Raw genomic sequence first — 14,014 nt, 5'->3', positions numbered from 1 at the left:
GACAATTCAGAATGTAATTATTTTGTACACGTAATTAACAACTACTGAACGGTCAGAACATTGACTGTTTATATCTTAATTGACTACAAATTTCTGAACAGTACCGAAGAGATTAAGTTTGATAGTTTACTGCAACACTGAACTTAAATTAATAATCCATTGTTCAGTTTTTTAAGGGGTGTTCAGATCAAAATGATCCTTACAGTTCAAAACTGGTTTATTAGTGCTTATTATATTTTATTTCTTTGCATTTCGATACAGACATGTGTGCATATTTTGGATACGAGAAATATCTCTACATGCCAGAAATAGATAACAGGCCACAACCGTAAGCGAAAACATTTTCTCATATGGTTTTGGCCTGTTATCAATATCTTCCATGAAGAGATATTTCTCGTATAACACCGCACGGAGTTTTATACCAAAAAGTGATATGAAGATTTTTATTACATTCTGAAGCGTACAAAAAGCTTTAAAATGTCTGATTTTGAAGTTTGACAACGAAACATGACATATGACGTCATACGTGTAATGTGGAAAAGATTAGATCAACGATCCGCTGAATTTTTAGTTTACACAATGACAGTGTTGACCATAAGAGAAAAAGGTTTAACAACTTGTGAGAATTGGATATTATTAGAGTACATAGTGTATTAGGGATTCCGCTTACATGTTTAACCCCGCCACATTATTTATGTATGTGCCTGTCCCAATTCAGGAGCCTGTCATTCAGCGGTTGTCGTTTGTTTATGTGTTACATATTTGTTTTTCGTTCATTTTTTTATTTAAATGAGGCCGTTAGTTTTCTCGTTTGAATTGTTTTACATTGTCATATTGGGGCCTTTTATAGCTGACTATGCGGTATGGGCTTTGCTCATTGTTGAAGGCCGTACGGTGACCTATAGTTGTTAATGTCTGTGTTATTTTGGTCTCTTGTGGACAGTTGTCTCGTTGGCAATCATACCACATCTTCTTTTTTTTTTTTTTTTTTTTTTATATATATACGATATATATGGGGTCAGTAAATTTCATATGGGGTGAGAGCCAAGCACACTGTTTAACGAATTTATCTTACCGACTATCTTAACATGTGGTATTTAGACTAGTGGGCTATCAAAGTGATCAAGTCTGCAATATTGAGAACCTACTGACAAATGCCAACAATAATAACTTGAAAGCTTTTGATGTGTTTTATGGATTTATTTCAATCGTTCATTATCAATTTCTACGATTATTGAAATCTTTCAGATTTTTCCTAACAAAAGGACGTAACATCACTACTTTCCGTGTATTGAAATAAACTACGCCTACTAACCCAATATGAAATATACACGGTCTCCACGCGATTGCATTTAACCAATCAAATTCAAAAACATGCATAGGAAGTAAGACAATACTTGCTTTGAGCTCTAGCTATTTTATTTTAATAGAAATAATAAACTCGAGTTGATATCAACAATTATCACTCGTTATGAAACCTATAAGTATCGTAGTCATGCATGCACCAAAAGTGAATTATACAAAGCCGAAATATGCATCATTCAGTTGTCTTTCAATTGAGATCCATGGTCAATATCCTACTTCTAAATCGACCAAAATCTAAAACGTTTTGAATAGTTGTTAGCAGAGACTATCTAACGAGCTAAATTCAAATTTATCCACGATTTTAGAATCCCATCAACGTACCAGTCTAAGGCAAATATAGTCATTAGTGGTAATGACAGACAAATTTGCGTTTTAAATATTTATATGCCAAGCAAATACATAAAAATGTCTCACATGCACCAATCACTTACTTATTTTGTATCCCAAAGTGTGCCTATAGTTTTTGAGAATGAATGACCTTTCAAGTCCTGTAGGTCTGAACTTGTTGGTTTGCTTTACTAACATTGCAAATACTGCAGACATAACTATGATCTATTAAATAAAACACAAGTTATCAACTATGTAACCAGTAATTCTCAATAAGGTGCCTTTAAACAGTAATGCATACGGGTCATAAAAACATAAACGGGATAAATTGTCTGAATCAGATGCAAATTTCGACATTTAATGTCTTGTCTAGAATGATTAGAAGATTTAAAATGCTTAAACAAAAGTTAAAGAGCTGATCAAACGAAAATATAGTCAAATCCGGACAAAGAAATCAGGTTGACATCAGGTTTCTTGAAGTTGAAATGCCTTTAAAAACAGCAAACTTAAAACAAACAATATCCGTACTTAAAAAAAAAACAGTTATTGGCATGGCACGGGTTATTTTCTTCTCATATATTTTATGATAGTATGATACTAAACCCCTAACAGGAGGGATTATGCCTGATATTCATATGATGAAGACATAATCTTTCAATCAGTTTAATTGAGGTCTGGAGCTGGTATGTCAGTTAACTGCTAGTAGTCTGTTGTTATTTATGTATTATTGTCATTTTTTTTTTATTTTCTTTTGTTACATCTTTTGACATCGGACTCGGACTTCTCTTGAACTGAATTTTAATGTGCGTATTGTTATGCGTTTACTTTTCTACATTGGCTAGAGGTATAAGGGGAGGGTTGAGATCTCATAAACATGATTAACCCCGCCAAGTCAGGAGCCTCTGGCCTTTGTTAGTCTTGTATGATTTTTAATTTTAGTTTCTTGTGTATAATTCGGAGTTTAGTATAACATCCATTATCCCTGTACAAGTATACATATTTTTAGGGGCCAGCTGAAGGACACCTACGGGTACGGGAATTCTCACTACATTGAAGACCAATTGGTGGCCTTTGGCTGTTGTCTGCTCTATGGTCGGGTTGTTGTCGCTTTGACACATTCCCCATTTCCTTTCTCAATTATTATTTAAATTCAGTACAATCGTAGACAAATTGTGTGTAATAAACATGATAAAATCAACGTTAACAATTTTACCATGTTGTCTAAATGATCCCGATATATTTGACAGCATTCGAAAAAATATTTGAAAAAACAATTACCACTTTCATTGACCGCAAATGTCGAAAGTATAAAAAAAACCATAAAATCCGGAAAAGAACAAAACACAAATTGGACTAAACTGGATAACAATATCCGTCTACTTTTAACAGATGATCAGTAAATTAGTTACAATAATGAAATATATATTTTAAATTTGTTAAACTATATGTTACTTACCTTCAATGGATCTAGTAGAAAGATCGAGCTAAAGAAAGACAGAAAAAACTGTCCAAGCCATCTCTCAGACTTATTTTTCCCCCATTCAACGCTATAAAGAGACAAGAAGACGGAACATGCTCCTATTCCTGATAGTGCCAAAATCCATGCTATATATTGAAACCAATATGGAAAAATAGTACTTTCAGTGTTGAAAAGTCCCTTTGAAACGAGAGGTTTCTCTAACTCACGACTCTCTGCCAATATTCTATCCAACCAAAAATCCAATACCGGTATTCTATATTTTCGTGAAGTATTTGTAGTGTCAGTAATGGTTTCCCTGTATTTACTTTTACTAAACATCAAAATTACTAATAAGGTGGTAGGTGTTGAAATTAGAGCAGATATTAATGCAATGTAACTTGCTGTCAGTGAGAATGAAAAGGGACCAACATGAATATCTGATCCAGCATTTGAATACTGGTCTTCATCACGAAAATATATTGCATTTCCTATCATTGTTAAAAAAACAAATAACAGGAAACATGTAAGTCTCTGACATCTTGTATAATGGCTGCTTGTCGGCCGGAAGAATATTGAAATCCACATATGGTTATCAGCCAAGTTTTCTTTTATTTTCAGGGTAAACATATTTGAGAACGTCGTGACATTTTCTTTTCCACAAACTGGTAGGATAGCATCTACACTGCTATCAACTGTATCTAAGCATAGCCATTTACCACATAGGAAAATAAACCTGCATGAAGATTTAAGATGTACATATCAAAGTTCAATGGAATTCATATAATATATTTACTTATTTACTAATTTGAATGAAAAATAACCGTATTCATTAAATTAGCGAGATAATGTATCTCACAATGCATTAAGGTTCCACTAAAGTCAAAATATAGGACACTTCATAAACATCTAAACTTTGCCTGTATTTTTCAACCTATAATGAATAAAGTCATAAACTATGAGAACATATGTTCATTTAAACATACTTTACATATACACATTGTGTAAATTGTCAATAAACTTGAAATTGTTATGTTGTGGCCAAACCGGTTTTTGGGGTGGACACTAAATTTTCAAAAAAATCTGCAGGCCTGAAAGACGACTTAATTTGCTTAACATTGGTATGGACGAATACTGTTACATGTAATGCAGGGCAAGCGAATGCTGATTTGTCACAAACATATGTTTTAATGGCATATTTGTCCAATTTCTGTATTGTACCTTCGATATTCGTTCACTTAGATACATGAAATTAAATGAAACTCGAAAATCAATACATTTTATAAAAAATCAACATGCGCTTGCCCTGCATTATATGTAATAGTATTCTTCCATACCAATTTTAAGCAAATTAAGTCGTCTTGCAGGCCTGCCGATTTTTTTGAAAATTTAGTGTTCACCCCAAGAACCGGTTTGGCCACAACATAACAATTTCAAGATTATTTAAAATTTATACAATGTGTATATGTAAAGTATGTTTAAATGAACATATGTTCTCATAGTTTATGACTTTATTCATTATAGGTTGAAAAATACAGGCAAAGTTTAGATGTTTATGAAGTGTCCTATATTTTGACTTTAGTGGAACCTTAACTAAAAGGTGAAAATGCATTCTAATTTTTCTGATGCGTATTTTTGGCAAAACAAAGTACCAAATACTTCATATTTGTTGAATTTGGAGGTTTTAAATTAGATTTCCGAGTGTTTGTTAGACGACACGGATTATTCCAAGGTTATGTCATATAAAGAAATAAAATTGTCAAACATTTTACTTGATGGACCCTTTTCGCCTCTAAAAGTTCACCATTGAAGATATATATTGTAACCTGGATTATCTGAACATCAATAAATGCAGTTTATGAATATAAACTACCCTGATTTAAATAATCACACTACCTTTCCCTCTTTTGTATGTCTTCAACATCAACACGAGTTAAATACCATGATGAAGACTCGCCCTCACCCGAGTTATCATGCCATATGTAAACATAGCTTAAGTCTCCTAGCGGATATGGTGTTGACATCAGGAAATGTACAACACTTGCAGCTGGTATTTCCTGAAATTGAAATCAAATGAGATTGTTTGAATACAAAACAAAGATACATGATGAAACGACAATATTGTTTTTCTTTATTTCCACAAAAAAACCGTAACAATTTAAAATGCGTATTAGGGATCCGTAAAAGGACAATACTTTCTCTTTGAATGTATATTACAATTTTATTGCAATGTGACATGGGAAAAACAGAAACTAGTTCTTCTAAAGTGAAACCCTTTGATTGCAATTTTAATTTATACACAATTATTGCCCTTCACCTGGCAAAATTGGAAACGATGATAAGATGTTTTAAAACGGTTTATTTTTATTTTTCTCTAAATGGTAAATTATTTTCATTTTTAAATTGGCATAATAAATTCCAATGGTCGGTGTCCTTTTTGAAAGCATCTATTCTATCAAAATTGAAATAAATGATACCACAGATACAGTTAATAAAATTGAGAATTGAAATTGGGAATGTGTCAAAGAGTCAAAAACCCAACCATAGAGCAGACAAAAGCCGGAGTCCACCAATGGGTCTTCAACGCAGCGAGAAGCTCCCGCAACGGAGGCGTCCTTCGGCTGGCCTCTAAACAAATATGTTTACTAGTTCAGTGATGATGGACGTCATACTAAACTCCGAATTATACACAAGAAACTAAAATTAAAAAGCATACAAGACTAACAAAGGCCAGAGGCTCCTGACTTGGAACAGGCGCAAAAATGCGGCGGGGTTAAACATGTTTTTGATATCTCAACCCTACCCCTATACCTCTTGCCGATATATAAAAAAACAAACGCATCACAATATACACAGTAAAACTCAGTTTCAGAGAAGTCAGAGTCCGCTGTCATAAGAGGTAACAAAAGAAAAGAAAAAAAATCTGCCTCATATAGATCCTTACTTTCATCTAGAAATTGACAATGAAGATTGGTTGAGAACTAAAGCGAATAAGATTAATCAACGAATTTGTATTGTTGTGAACAATGTATTAAGTCATTATATATATCAAAGTAACAAGTAAAATATGTGTGATTCGCATCAACTCCTGAAAGATATTGGGTGCATCAATAGGGTAAGCGTCTCCTGCTATGTATGCCTTTCCCGCCATGCAAATCCGTACTCGTCAAAATGTCATCAGGAGTAGAACACACTTGGTAAATCAACAGATCAGACTTACAAAGCGACATCTAACAGGCTATTATTTGAACTTGGAATTATTTTTAATTATGGAATTTGCATAATTTCTTGTGTTTAAAATTTTTTAATAAATTCCCTGATATTTGGTATTATGATCTTTTGAGCAGTTAATTACATTTTCCGTACAATGTATTTTGGTTACATAGTGTTGTGCGCGGCACAGTACATTCTATTGAAAATATAATATTTTCCTTGTAATAGACAGTGTTGTGCGCAGCACAGAACATTTCAGTACAGAATAAACATTGAATTTATTAAAAATTTCAATAACAAGAAATCAAGCAAATTCCATAATTAAAAATAATTCCAAGTTCAAATAATAGCCTGTTATCTGTAATATTACAATTTTGGAACTCTCGGTAAATTTACAGATCATTATATTCTGGTATCTTATAATCTAAGACCGCGAACAAATGTTTCTAATGAGTTGAGACACAGGCGATCGTATTGGTCAACACATTGGTGATTGTGACCATAAAATATGAAGTTTCAATTTCACTGGCTCGTCCTCATTACTCTGTTTCCTCAATTTTGTTTGTAAGTAGCACATCCGTTTTCAATGACGTCTGTATAGTGTAAACAGATTGGCAGTCATACTATATTTTCTTATTTCTTTATATATGCACAGATAGTATACTACTGTTGGGAAATTGGAAGTTGACAATTGAAAATTATCACGTTCGTAACAAAATACAGTTCAAAGTCCTTCACACATGACCGATTAAGATATCACATAATTATATTTGTTTTCTTTTCAAGGTCCGAAATTAACACTACAACAATAAGGATCTAGATCGCAGAAAAGAGGGACGAAAGATAGTCAAACTCATAGATTGAAAATAAACTGACAACGCTATGGCTAAAAATAAAAAAGACAACCAGACAGAGAATAGTACAGAAGACACAAAAAAGAAAACTAAAGACTAAGCAACACAAATCCCACCAAAAACTGGGGTTGATCTCAGATGGTCCGGAGGGGTAAACATATCCTGCTCCATATGTGGCACCCGTCGTGTTACTTATGTTATTACAATCCGTTAAATAGTCTAATTCGGTAGGTCACATTCGTGAAAAGGGATGGGCATTGTAGTTACGACATAAGGAAAAAAGTCAACTTTGATATCGAGAAAAACGAATGGCATTTAATCATATTCAAAACAAACTAAATAATATGATAAAACTGTTATGTGTGAAGATTTTACTTTTTTTTAACTTAAAACTAAAAAGAATACAGGCTTACCGATCTGACGCCATCATATAATTCCCGTATTCCTGTACCCCCATCTTTTCCATGAATTATAAAGCCTATCCTGGACTTTGTACCTGCCCCTCTCCTCATTCCTGTATAGACTGTTACAAGGTAATAATATGTGTCGTCCACGAAGTTGTCAATTAATGGAGTAACTCCCCACTAAAAAGATAGAAATCCTGACTGAATTCATGTTTATAAATTTTAGTAACATTCCAATTTTTTTATATTGTTTATTAGATTGTATCATATGTGTCACTGAAGACTTAAAATAGTTTTAAATCCATACTGGAGGATAAACAACATGATCAAAATATTTTTAAAATATTCCGTGCACAATGATTCTTAATTGTGTTTGCCTACAGTTAATTTTAGTAAAAACTTAAAAGCATAAAAAAACACCGGTTTTTATTCTTCATTGCATTTGATTTTGATACTTTAATTTTGTTTTATATTTTCAGTAGATCAACACTTACAAAAATAAATCAGTGAAACAATTTTACCCTTGCAATATCTCTCTTATCTTGATGTCTCGCCCAAATTAGTAACAGTACGTAAATCACTAATATCGTTATAATAGTCCCGATCACAGGACCTTGATTGGTTATATCAAAACGTAAGAACACTGTTGAGAAATCGATTGTATTTGGCGCCACATAAAAAGTGTTACCAAAGGTTAAACCAAAAGCTGGACGACATGTACATTCTATGATATCTTGCCTTGGAAACCAATCCATCTGAAAATAACCAACACAAATTTATATCAATATCACATACTCAAATTGTATTGCTCTAATTGATCCGCTACACTTTTTAGCTAGTTCCTTGCTATTGCATTATAAAGACTACACGAACCTTTACAGTGAAAGCTTACGAAAATGATTTAATTTTTTTTTTTTACATATATCTTATATCTTGTAATGTTTGCTGAGAATTATTTCTAGAATGGCAATTTAGAACGCAAATGAAAATAATAATATACAAGTTATGGACTGTCGCCTGTTCAGCTTTCCAGGTAAGTTGCCAGTTTCAGGTCAGAAATTTCAAAAACATCAGTACAACCAAATGCATACAACAAATAATAAACTCGCATTAACTCGTCTTAGTCAGAGTAATCCCACAGATGAAGCTCAGTCTATTTTTACATCTTGACCTATATCAAGCCTTTAATCATAATGACCAGTTAAGTATTATACTTTACGAGAAAATATATGATCTCAGCTTTCCATTTGTGAACTTCATACTGCTATATAGCAAATATCAGCACCTGCATATGGAGTATATATCTCCCAGGTATTCCAAAGAATCTGTTCCGTATAATGATGTACGGACTTTATCATGTTCAAATTATGTTTACCACAACCCCGTCCTCTGTTTATATTTTTCGATTATGACACTTTCGGTTGCGACTGATCAACGATTTTTTTCTTGTCAATGGTAATATGATGAATGTTTTTTGGTTAATCAGGTTTATATCACCTTTAGGAGCACGAAAGATCACACCGGTTTTTGTAGGATTTGACTCAGTCTTCGGTTCTTTTGTGTAGTGTTTTGTACACTGTTGTTTGTTTTTTTATCGTTTTTTTTTCTTTTGACCATTGGACTTTCTGTTAAACTTTAACGTTTGGTGTTCGATTGCTCCCTTTGCATCCTCTACTTCTTATTCCATTAATAGAGGATTGTGCTTACATTGAAGTTGTTGACCAAAAGGTTACTAATGGTCAAGGTGAAGTCATATCTTTACAAATATTGCAATGGTTTTCACCACAATTTCGTTCTCTTTCCCTTGACATCACTAAATGCGCCTTATCATCAAATGTGTACTGTTTTAAGCAGCATGACTGGTTCTCACCTTTATTTTAGTGTGTGGTGTGGTGTATACTGTTTTTTTGTCTGTTCATTGTTTTCATTTTAGTCATGATATTGTCATTTTTCTTTCGACCTAAGGACTTAATTGTTCCCAAGTATATTGTGTCTATTATTTTATTCCATTGATATTCAGTCAAATCTTTAAAACGTAGTAGCTAGCTAAAAAAACACACACAAATATAAAAGGTATCCATATGTGTTATACGCCGTTAGTTTTCTCGTTTGAATTGATTTACATTGTCTTATCGGGGCCTTTTATAGCTGACTATGCGGTATGGACTTTGCTCATTGTTGAAGGCCGTACGGTGACATATATTTGTTAATATCTGTGTCATTTTGGTCTTTTGTGGATAGTTGTCTCATTGGCAATCATACCACATCTTCTTTTTTTATACAGTTTATCGTATCGTAACATTAAAATCATTTTGTTCAATTGTTTCATTTAATAGACACCACTTAAGTATAGGATTTTGTAAACTTTTTTTTATATACACCTCAAAAATCCTAAAACCAGGAAATTAAACAAAGAAAAACAAACTTGTGTCTAATATTTAACTGTCGTTAAATTAATAAATACACATTGAAAACTTAGACCTTGTAAACAGATTAATTGTTATAATGTACCAATATGAGATGGACCTTTAAAGTTGTATACATTAGAGGCATTGTTAATGCATGCAAATACTACATCTACAACGACATTCATGAATTTGTAAAATTTCAATTAATGTGCATAAAAACTTACTATATTATTATGACCTGTTTTGTGTATATTTGCTTTTTGTATTCTCATTTTTTTAATGTTTGTGAATTGAAAATTCAAATATGGGGTATTCTAATTGGTTTATAGCAATATCCATTTCATAATTTTTTGAAATATTTATAATTAGTCTTTTTATTATTACATTTGTTTTACAGTCGAAACTGACTAATGAACATAAACTTTTCCTTATGAAGCCCCGAACAGCATTGCAAATCCTTACAATGTGTCTTTCCTTTTCTTGACGCGAGTATATGTTAATTTCATAAATATCAGTCACAAATAGTTATCAAAGGTACCAGGATTATAATTGAATATGCCAGACGAGCCTTTCGTCTACATAAAACTCATAAGTGACGCTCAGATCAAAATAGTTATAAAGCCAGACAAGTACAAAGTTGAAGAGCATTGAGGACCCAAAATTCCAAAATGTTGTGCCAAATACGGTTAAGGTAATCTATTCATGGGATAAGAAAATCCTTAGTTTTTTTTGAAAAAATCAAGTTTTGTAACAGAAAATTCATAAAAATGACCAAATCATTGATATTCATGCCAACACCGAAGTGCTGACTACTGGGCTAGTGATACCCTCGTTGACGAAACGTCCATTAGCAGTGACATCGACCAAGTGGTATAAATAGTTATCAAAGGTACAAGGATTATATTTTAATACGCCAGACGAGCGTTTCGTCTACATAAGACTCATCAGTGACGCTCATATCAAAATAGTTATAAAGCCAAACAAGTTCATAGTCGAAGAGCATTGAGGACCCAAAATTCCGAAATGTTGTGCCAAATAGTGATAAGGTAATATATTCTGGCGATAAGAAAATCCTTAGTTCTTGAAACGTCTGCCCTTTTTCTCGAAAAAACAAAGACAAAAACTCAGACTTAAGTTATTTTAGTATATCTCTACATTTAAATCATGTGGTAACAGTAAAAATCATGTAAAGATATAAGATTGATTACCTCGCAGTTGATTGAATCCCATGATTGTCTTTTGGGATCCCACTCTTTACAATTTGACGTCACTATATGCAGATTATATGGCATCAGTTCTGGTTCTGATATGTTGTATGACATATTAGCATATCTTCCGGTGATTGGTTCCCATACATAACCAAGGGATCCAAAACCTGTCAACCGAAGAAAAAAAATATACTAGACAATGACAACATACCATTCAGTATAGTACATTAAAGTACACATATCTTAGACGTTGATAGAGTAGATTGTTACCCCTCGAAAAAAAGTTGTTTTCTCGGAGCAACAGTTTGCTGTATAAACTTTTAAGCTATTTGTGAGTTACTTAATTTTTGTTAAAGTCAACTTAATACATGTGTAATATCACGATTAAATGGTTTCACTTATTTGAGTCTTTATCTCTACGTAGATTGTACGGACGCCATCACGAGTTGGTTCACCGTAATTGAATATCTGTTACAAAGACGATATCGGACATGTTCCTTATATCTTAACTACAATCCCGTTCCCTTTTCACGAAAGGGACCTACTGAATTAGACCTTTTACCTTTATTTGTGACAATTTTACTATGAAAAGTCTATCAAATATGCCAAAAAACGTCACTTTTCAGATCGATTTTGTCAAAAATGAAAGTGGCCGCATCCGTGTTCATCCTCAACCTTTATATATGTTGTGTATTATCATCCAATACAACTTACATTTCAATATTATGAATGAACACGAATGCGGCAACTTTCATTTTAGACGGAAACCGTCTAAAAATTAACCAAAATGCTAACATTTTGAAGAGTTCAGTAATTTAGCATGACTTAATGATGCTATAACGCGATATTTGTGCATTGTATTGTCAAAAACAGCTTATATTTATGTAGCAGAAGCATTTTACGTTCCAAAATATAGCTTAAAGATTACATTTTCACAATTCTCCAAAAATGCTATATTTTGGGGCCAAAAAAGGGTCTTACTGAACCTACTCCTTTGACACGACTGTCGTACAAGTGAGAGGTTTAGCGCTGTAAAACCAGGTTCAATCCACCATTTTCTACATTTGAAAATGCCTGTACCAAGTCTAGAATATGACAGTTTTTGTCCATTCGTTTTTTATGTGTTTTGTCATTTGATTTTACCATGTGATTAGGGACTTTTCGATTTGATTTTCCTCTGAGTTCAGTATTTTTGTGATTTTACTTTTTACCGTTAGAGCATCTAACTCAATTTCTTTACAGAATACGATTAATGTTTGTTCCTAATGGCTTACCCACTTTACTGTTTGCATGCAGGGCAACATGCATCTCACCCGTTGAAGAAAACAACTGAGGAGGGAAGCATATCATTCTGTCATTGTCAGGTGACGTTCTTCCTTTGGCGTCATAATTTAAGTGAGTTGGCTGCGAATCGAATTTGACATAGACGTCATATGACGTAACACAATCTGGAACGCCCTGTACTGGAAGAACTGACACACACACGTAGTCTCCATTGTCACGATAGAAAAATGAGTGGTAAAAGAGATTAGAAGCATCCCCTTCTGTGTACACAGGTATGTTCTGAGAAAACTGTAAAGCTCGAGTAGTTTGGTTAATTGCAACCATGAAATTGGCCGGAATAAAAGTTTCATAATTTTTATCTTTTAGAAACAACTTATGGACGTTTGACGTAACTAAAGCTGTGTCTGAACTACCGGCTATATACACATTCTGTGGGAAATCTGCAATCTACAATACAAAATAAAATATATTATATTTGATACTTGAAATGCAAATTACCAAAATGTCTAATTTTTTAATAGTAAACACACAGTACTAAAAGCGCTATTTCCAGTTGGTTGGTATACTAGCTTTTAGATCAACTATCATAAAAATAATTTGGAAATTGTAAAATTAGGCATTCTTACTCCAAGTGAAGTTATGTCATTCATATCGCCTAGCCTCATAGGAATTGTCGAGTTCTGGAGTATATCATTTGGTACTTCACTAAAGGAGCTCTCTTGAATTCTTGCTTTAATTATGTAAAGATTTACATGTTTTGTGTTGAAGATTGTTTTACAGCCTTTACATATCATATTCAATCCCTGGTCATTCATCACTTGCAAAGCTGTGTCGATTGATGTATCTGTTAATGATGCCTGAAAATATTGAGGAAAATAATTACTTATTACTTTAAACCTTTTTGATAAAACTTGAGGCAACAATAGTTTACCGATGTTCAATCTCATAAATCCATTAACTGCAAGAATTCAAAATGGAGCAAGATCTGGTGCGTTGAATGGGAAAGCGTCTCCTACTATATATTCATTATCTGCCTTGAGAATCCATACTAAGTCAAAATGTCGAATCTGTGAATAGGGCACAATCGGTAATTTAACGATTTGGCATTCCAACTGTTTTGATAAGAGTGCAATTGGGTCAAGATCTTTAACTGTTTTTACATAGGCGGTAATGGTAACGTTTTTTCCTGTAGCTCAGTCCATATCGTAAACTTGGATATGTATGATATCTCATTTCGAAGCTGTGACATTTTCGGGGTACGAAGTGAGATTACTTTTTCCGTAAATTAGCATACCCCGAACATCCTTTTGTGATGCGGCTCCTTGTGGTAAAATATCCCCCTTTTAACACAATAAGTTCTTTGAAAATTTAATACTTTGAACACATTTAATAGCTCCATAGGTTTTACACATTTATTCTATGTTTCTCTACTTTCCTAATCACCACAAATGGTTAAGTTCAGTCATTTGTAAAAAATAGAAACATGTCCAATATC

General features: G+C 33.1%; 1 protein-coding gene across 1 annotated transcript in view; it reads right to left on the bottom strand.

Annotated features, from left to right (window-relative positions):
• Positions 1–1,788: 1,788 nt before the first annotated feature.
• LOC139489957 (polycystin family receptor for egg jelly-like) overlaps positions 1,789–14,014 on the bottom strand; it is a 59,120-nt gene continuing 46,894 nt past the window's right edge. The window contains exons 17-24 of the mRNA XM_071276807.1: positions 13,146–13,376; positions 12,510–12,966; positions 11,236–11,402; positions 8,141–8,374; positions 7,629–7,799; positions 5,045–5,205; positions 3,149–3,884; positions 1,789–1,917 (exon numbers count right to left, since the gene is read on the bottom strand). Of these exons, the coding sequence (XP_071132908.1) occupies positions 1,789–1,917; positions 3,149–3,884; positions 5,045–5,205; positions 7,629–7,799; positions 8,141–8,374; positions 11,236–11,402; positions 12,510–12,966; positions 13,146–13,376 (2,286 nt within the window). The remainder of the gene's footprint in view (positions 1,918–3,148; positions 3,885–5,044; positions 5,206–7,628; positions 7,800–8,140; positions 8,375–11,235; positions 11,403–12,509; positions 12,967–13,145; positions 13,377–14,014) is intronic.

Source organism: Mytilus edulis, chromosome 9, assembly GCF_963676685.1.
Source record: "Mytilus edulis chromosome 9, xbMytEdul2.2, whole genome shotgun sequence".
NCBI lineage: Eukaryota > Metazoa > Mollusca > Bivalvia > Mytilida > Mytilidae > Mytilus > Mytilus edulis.
This window is presented reverse-complemented; position numbering and strand designations above follow the sequence as displayed.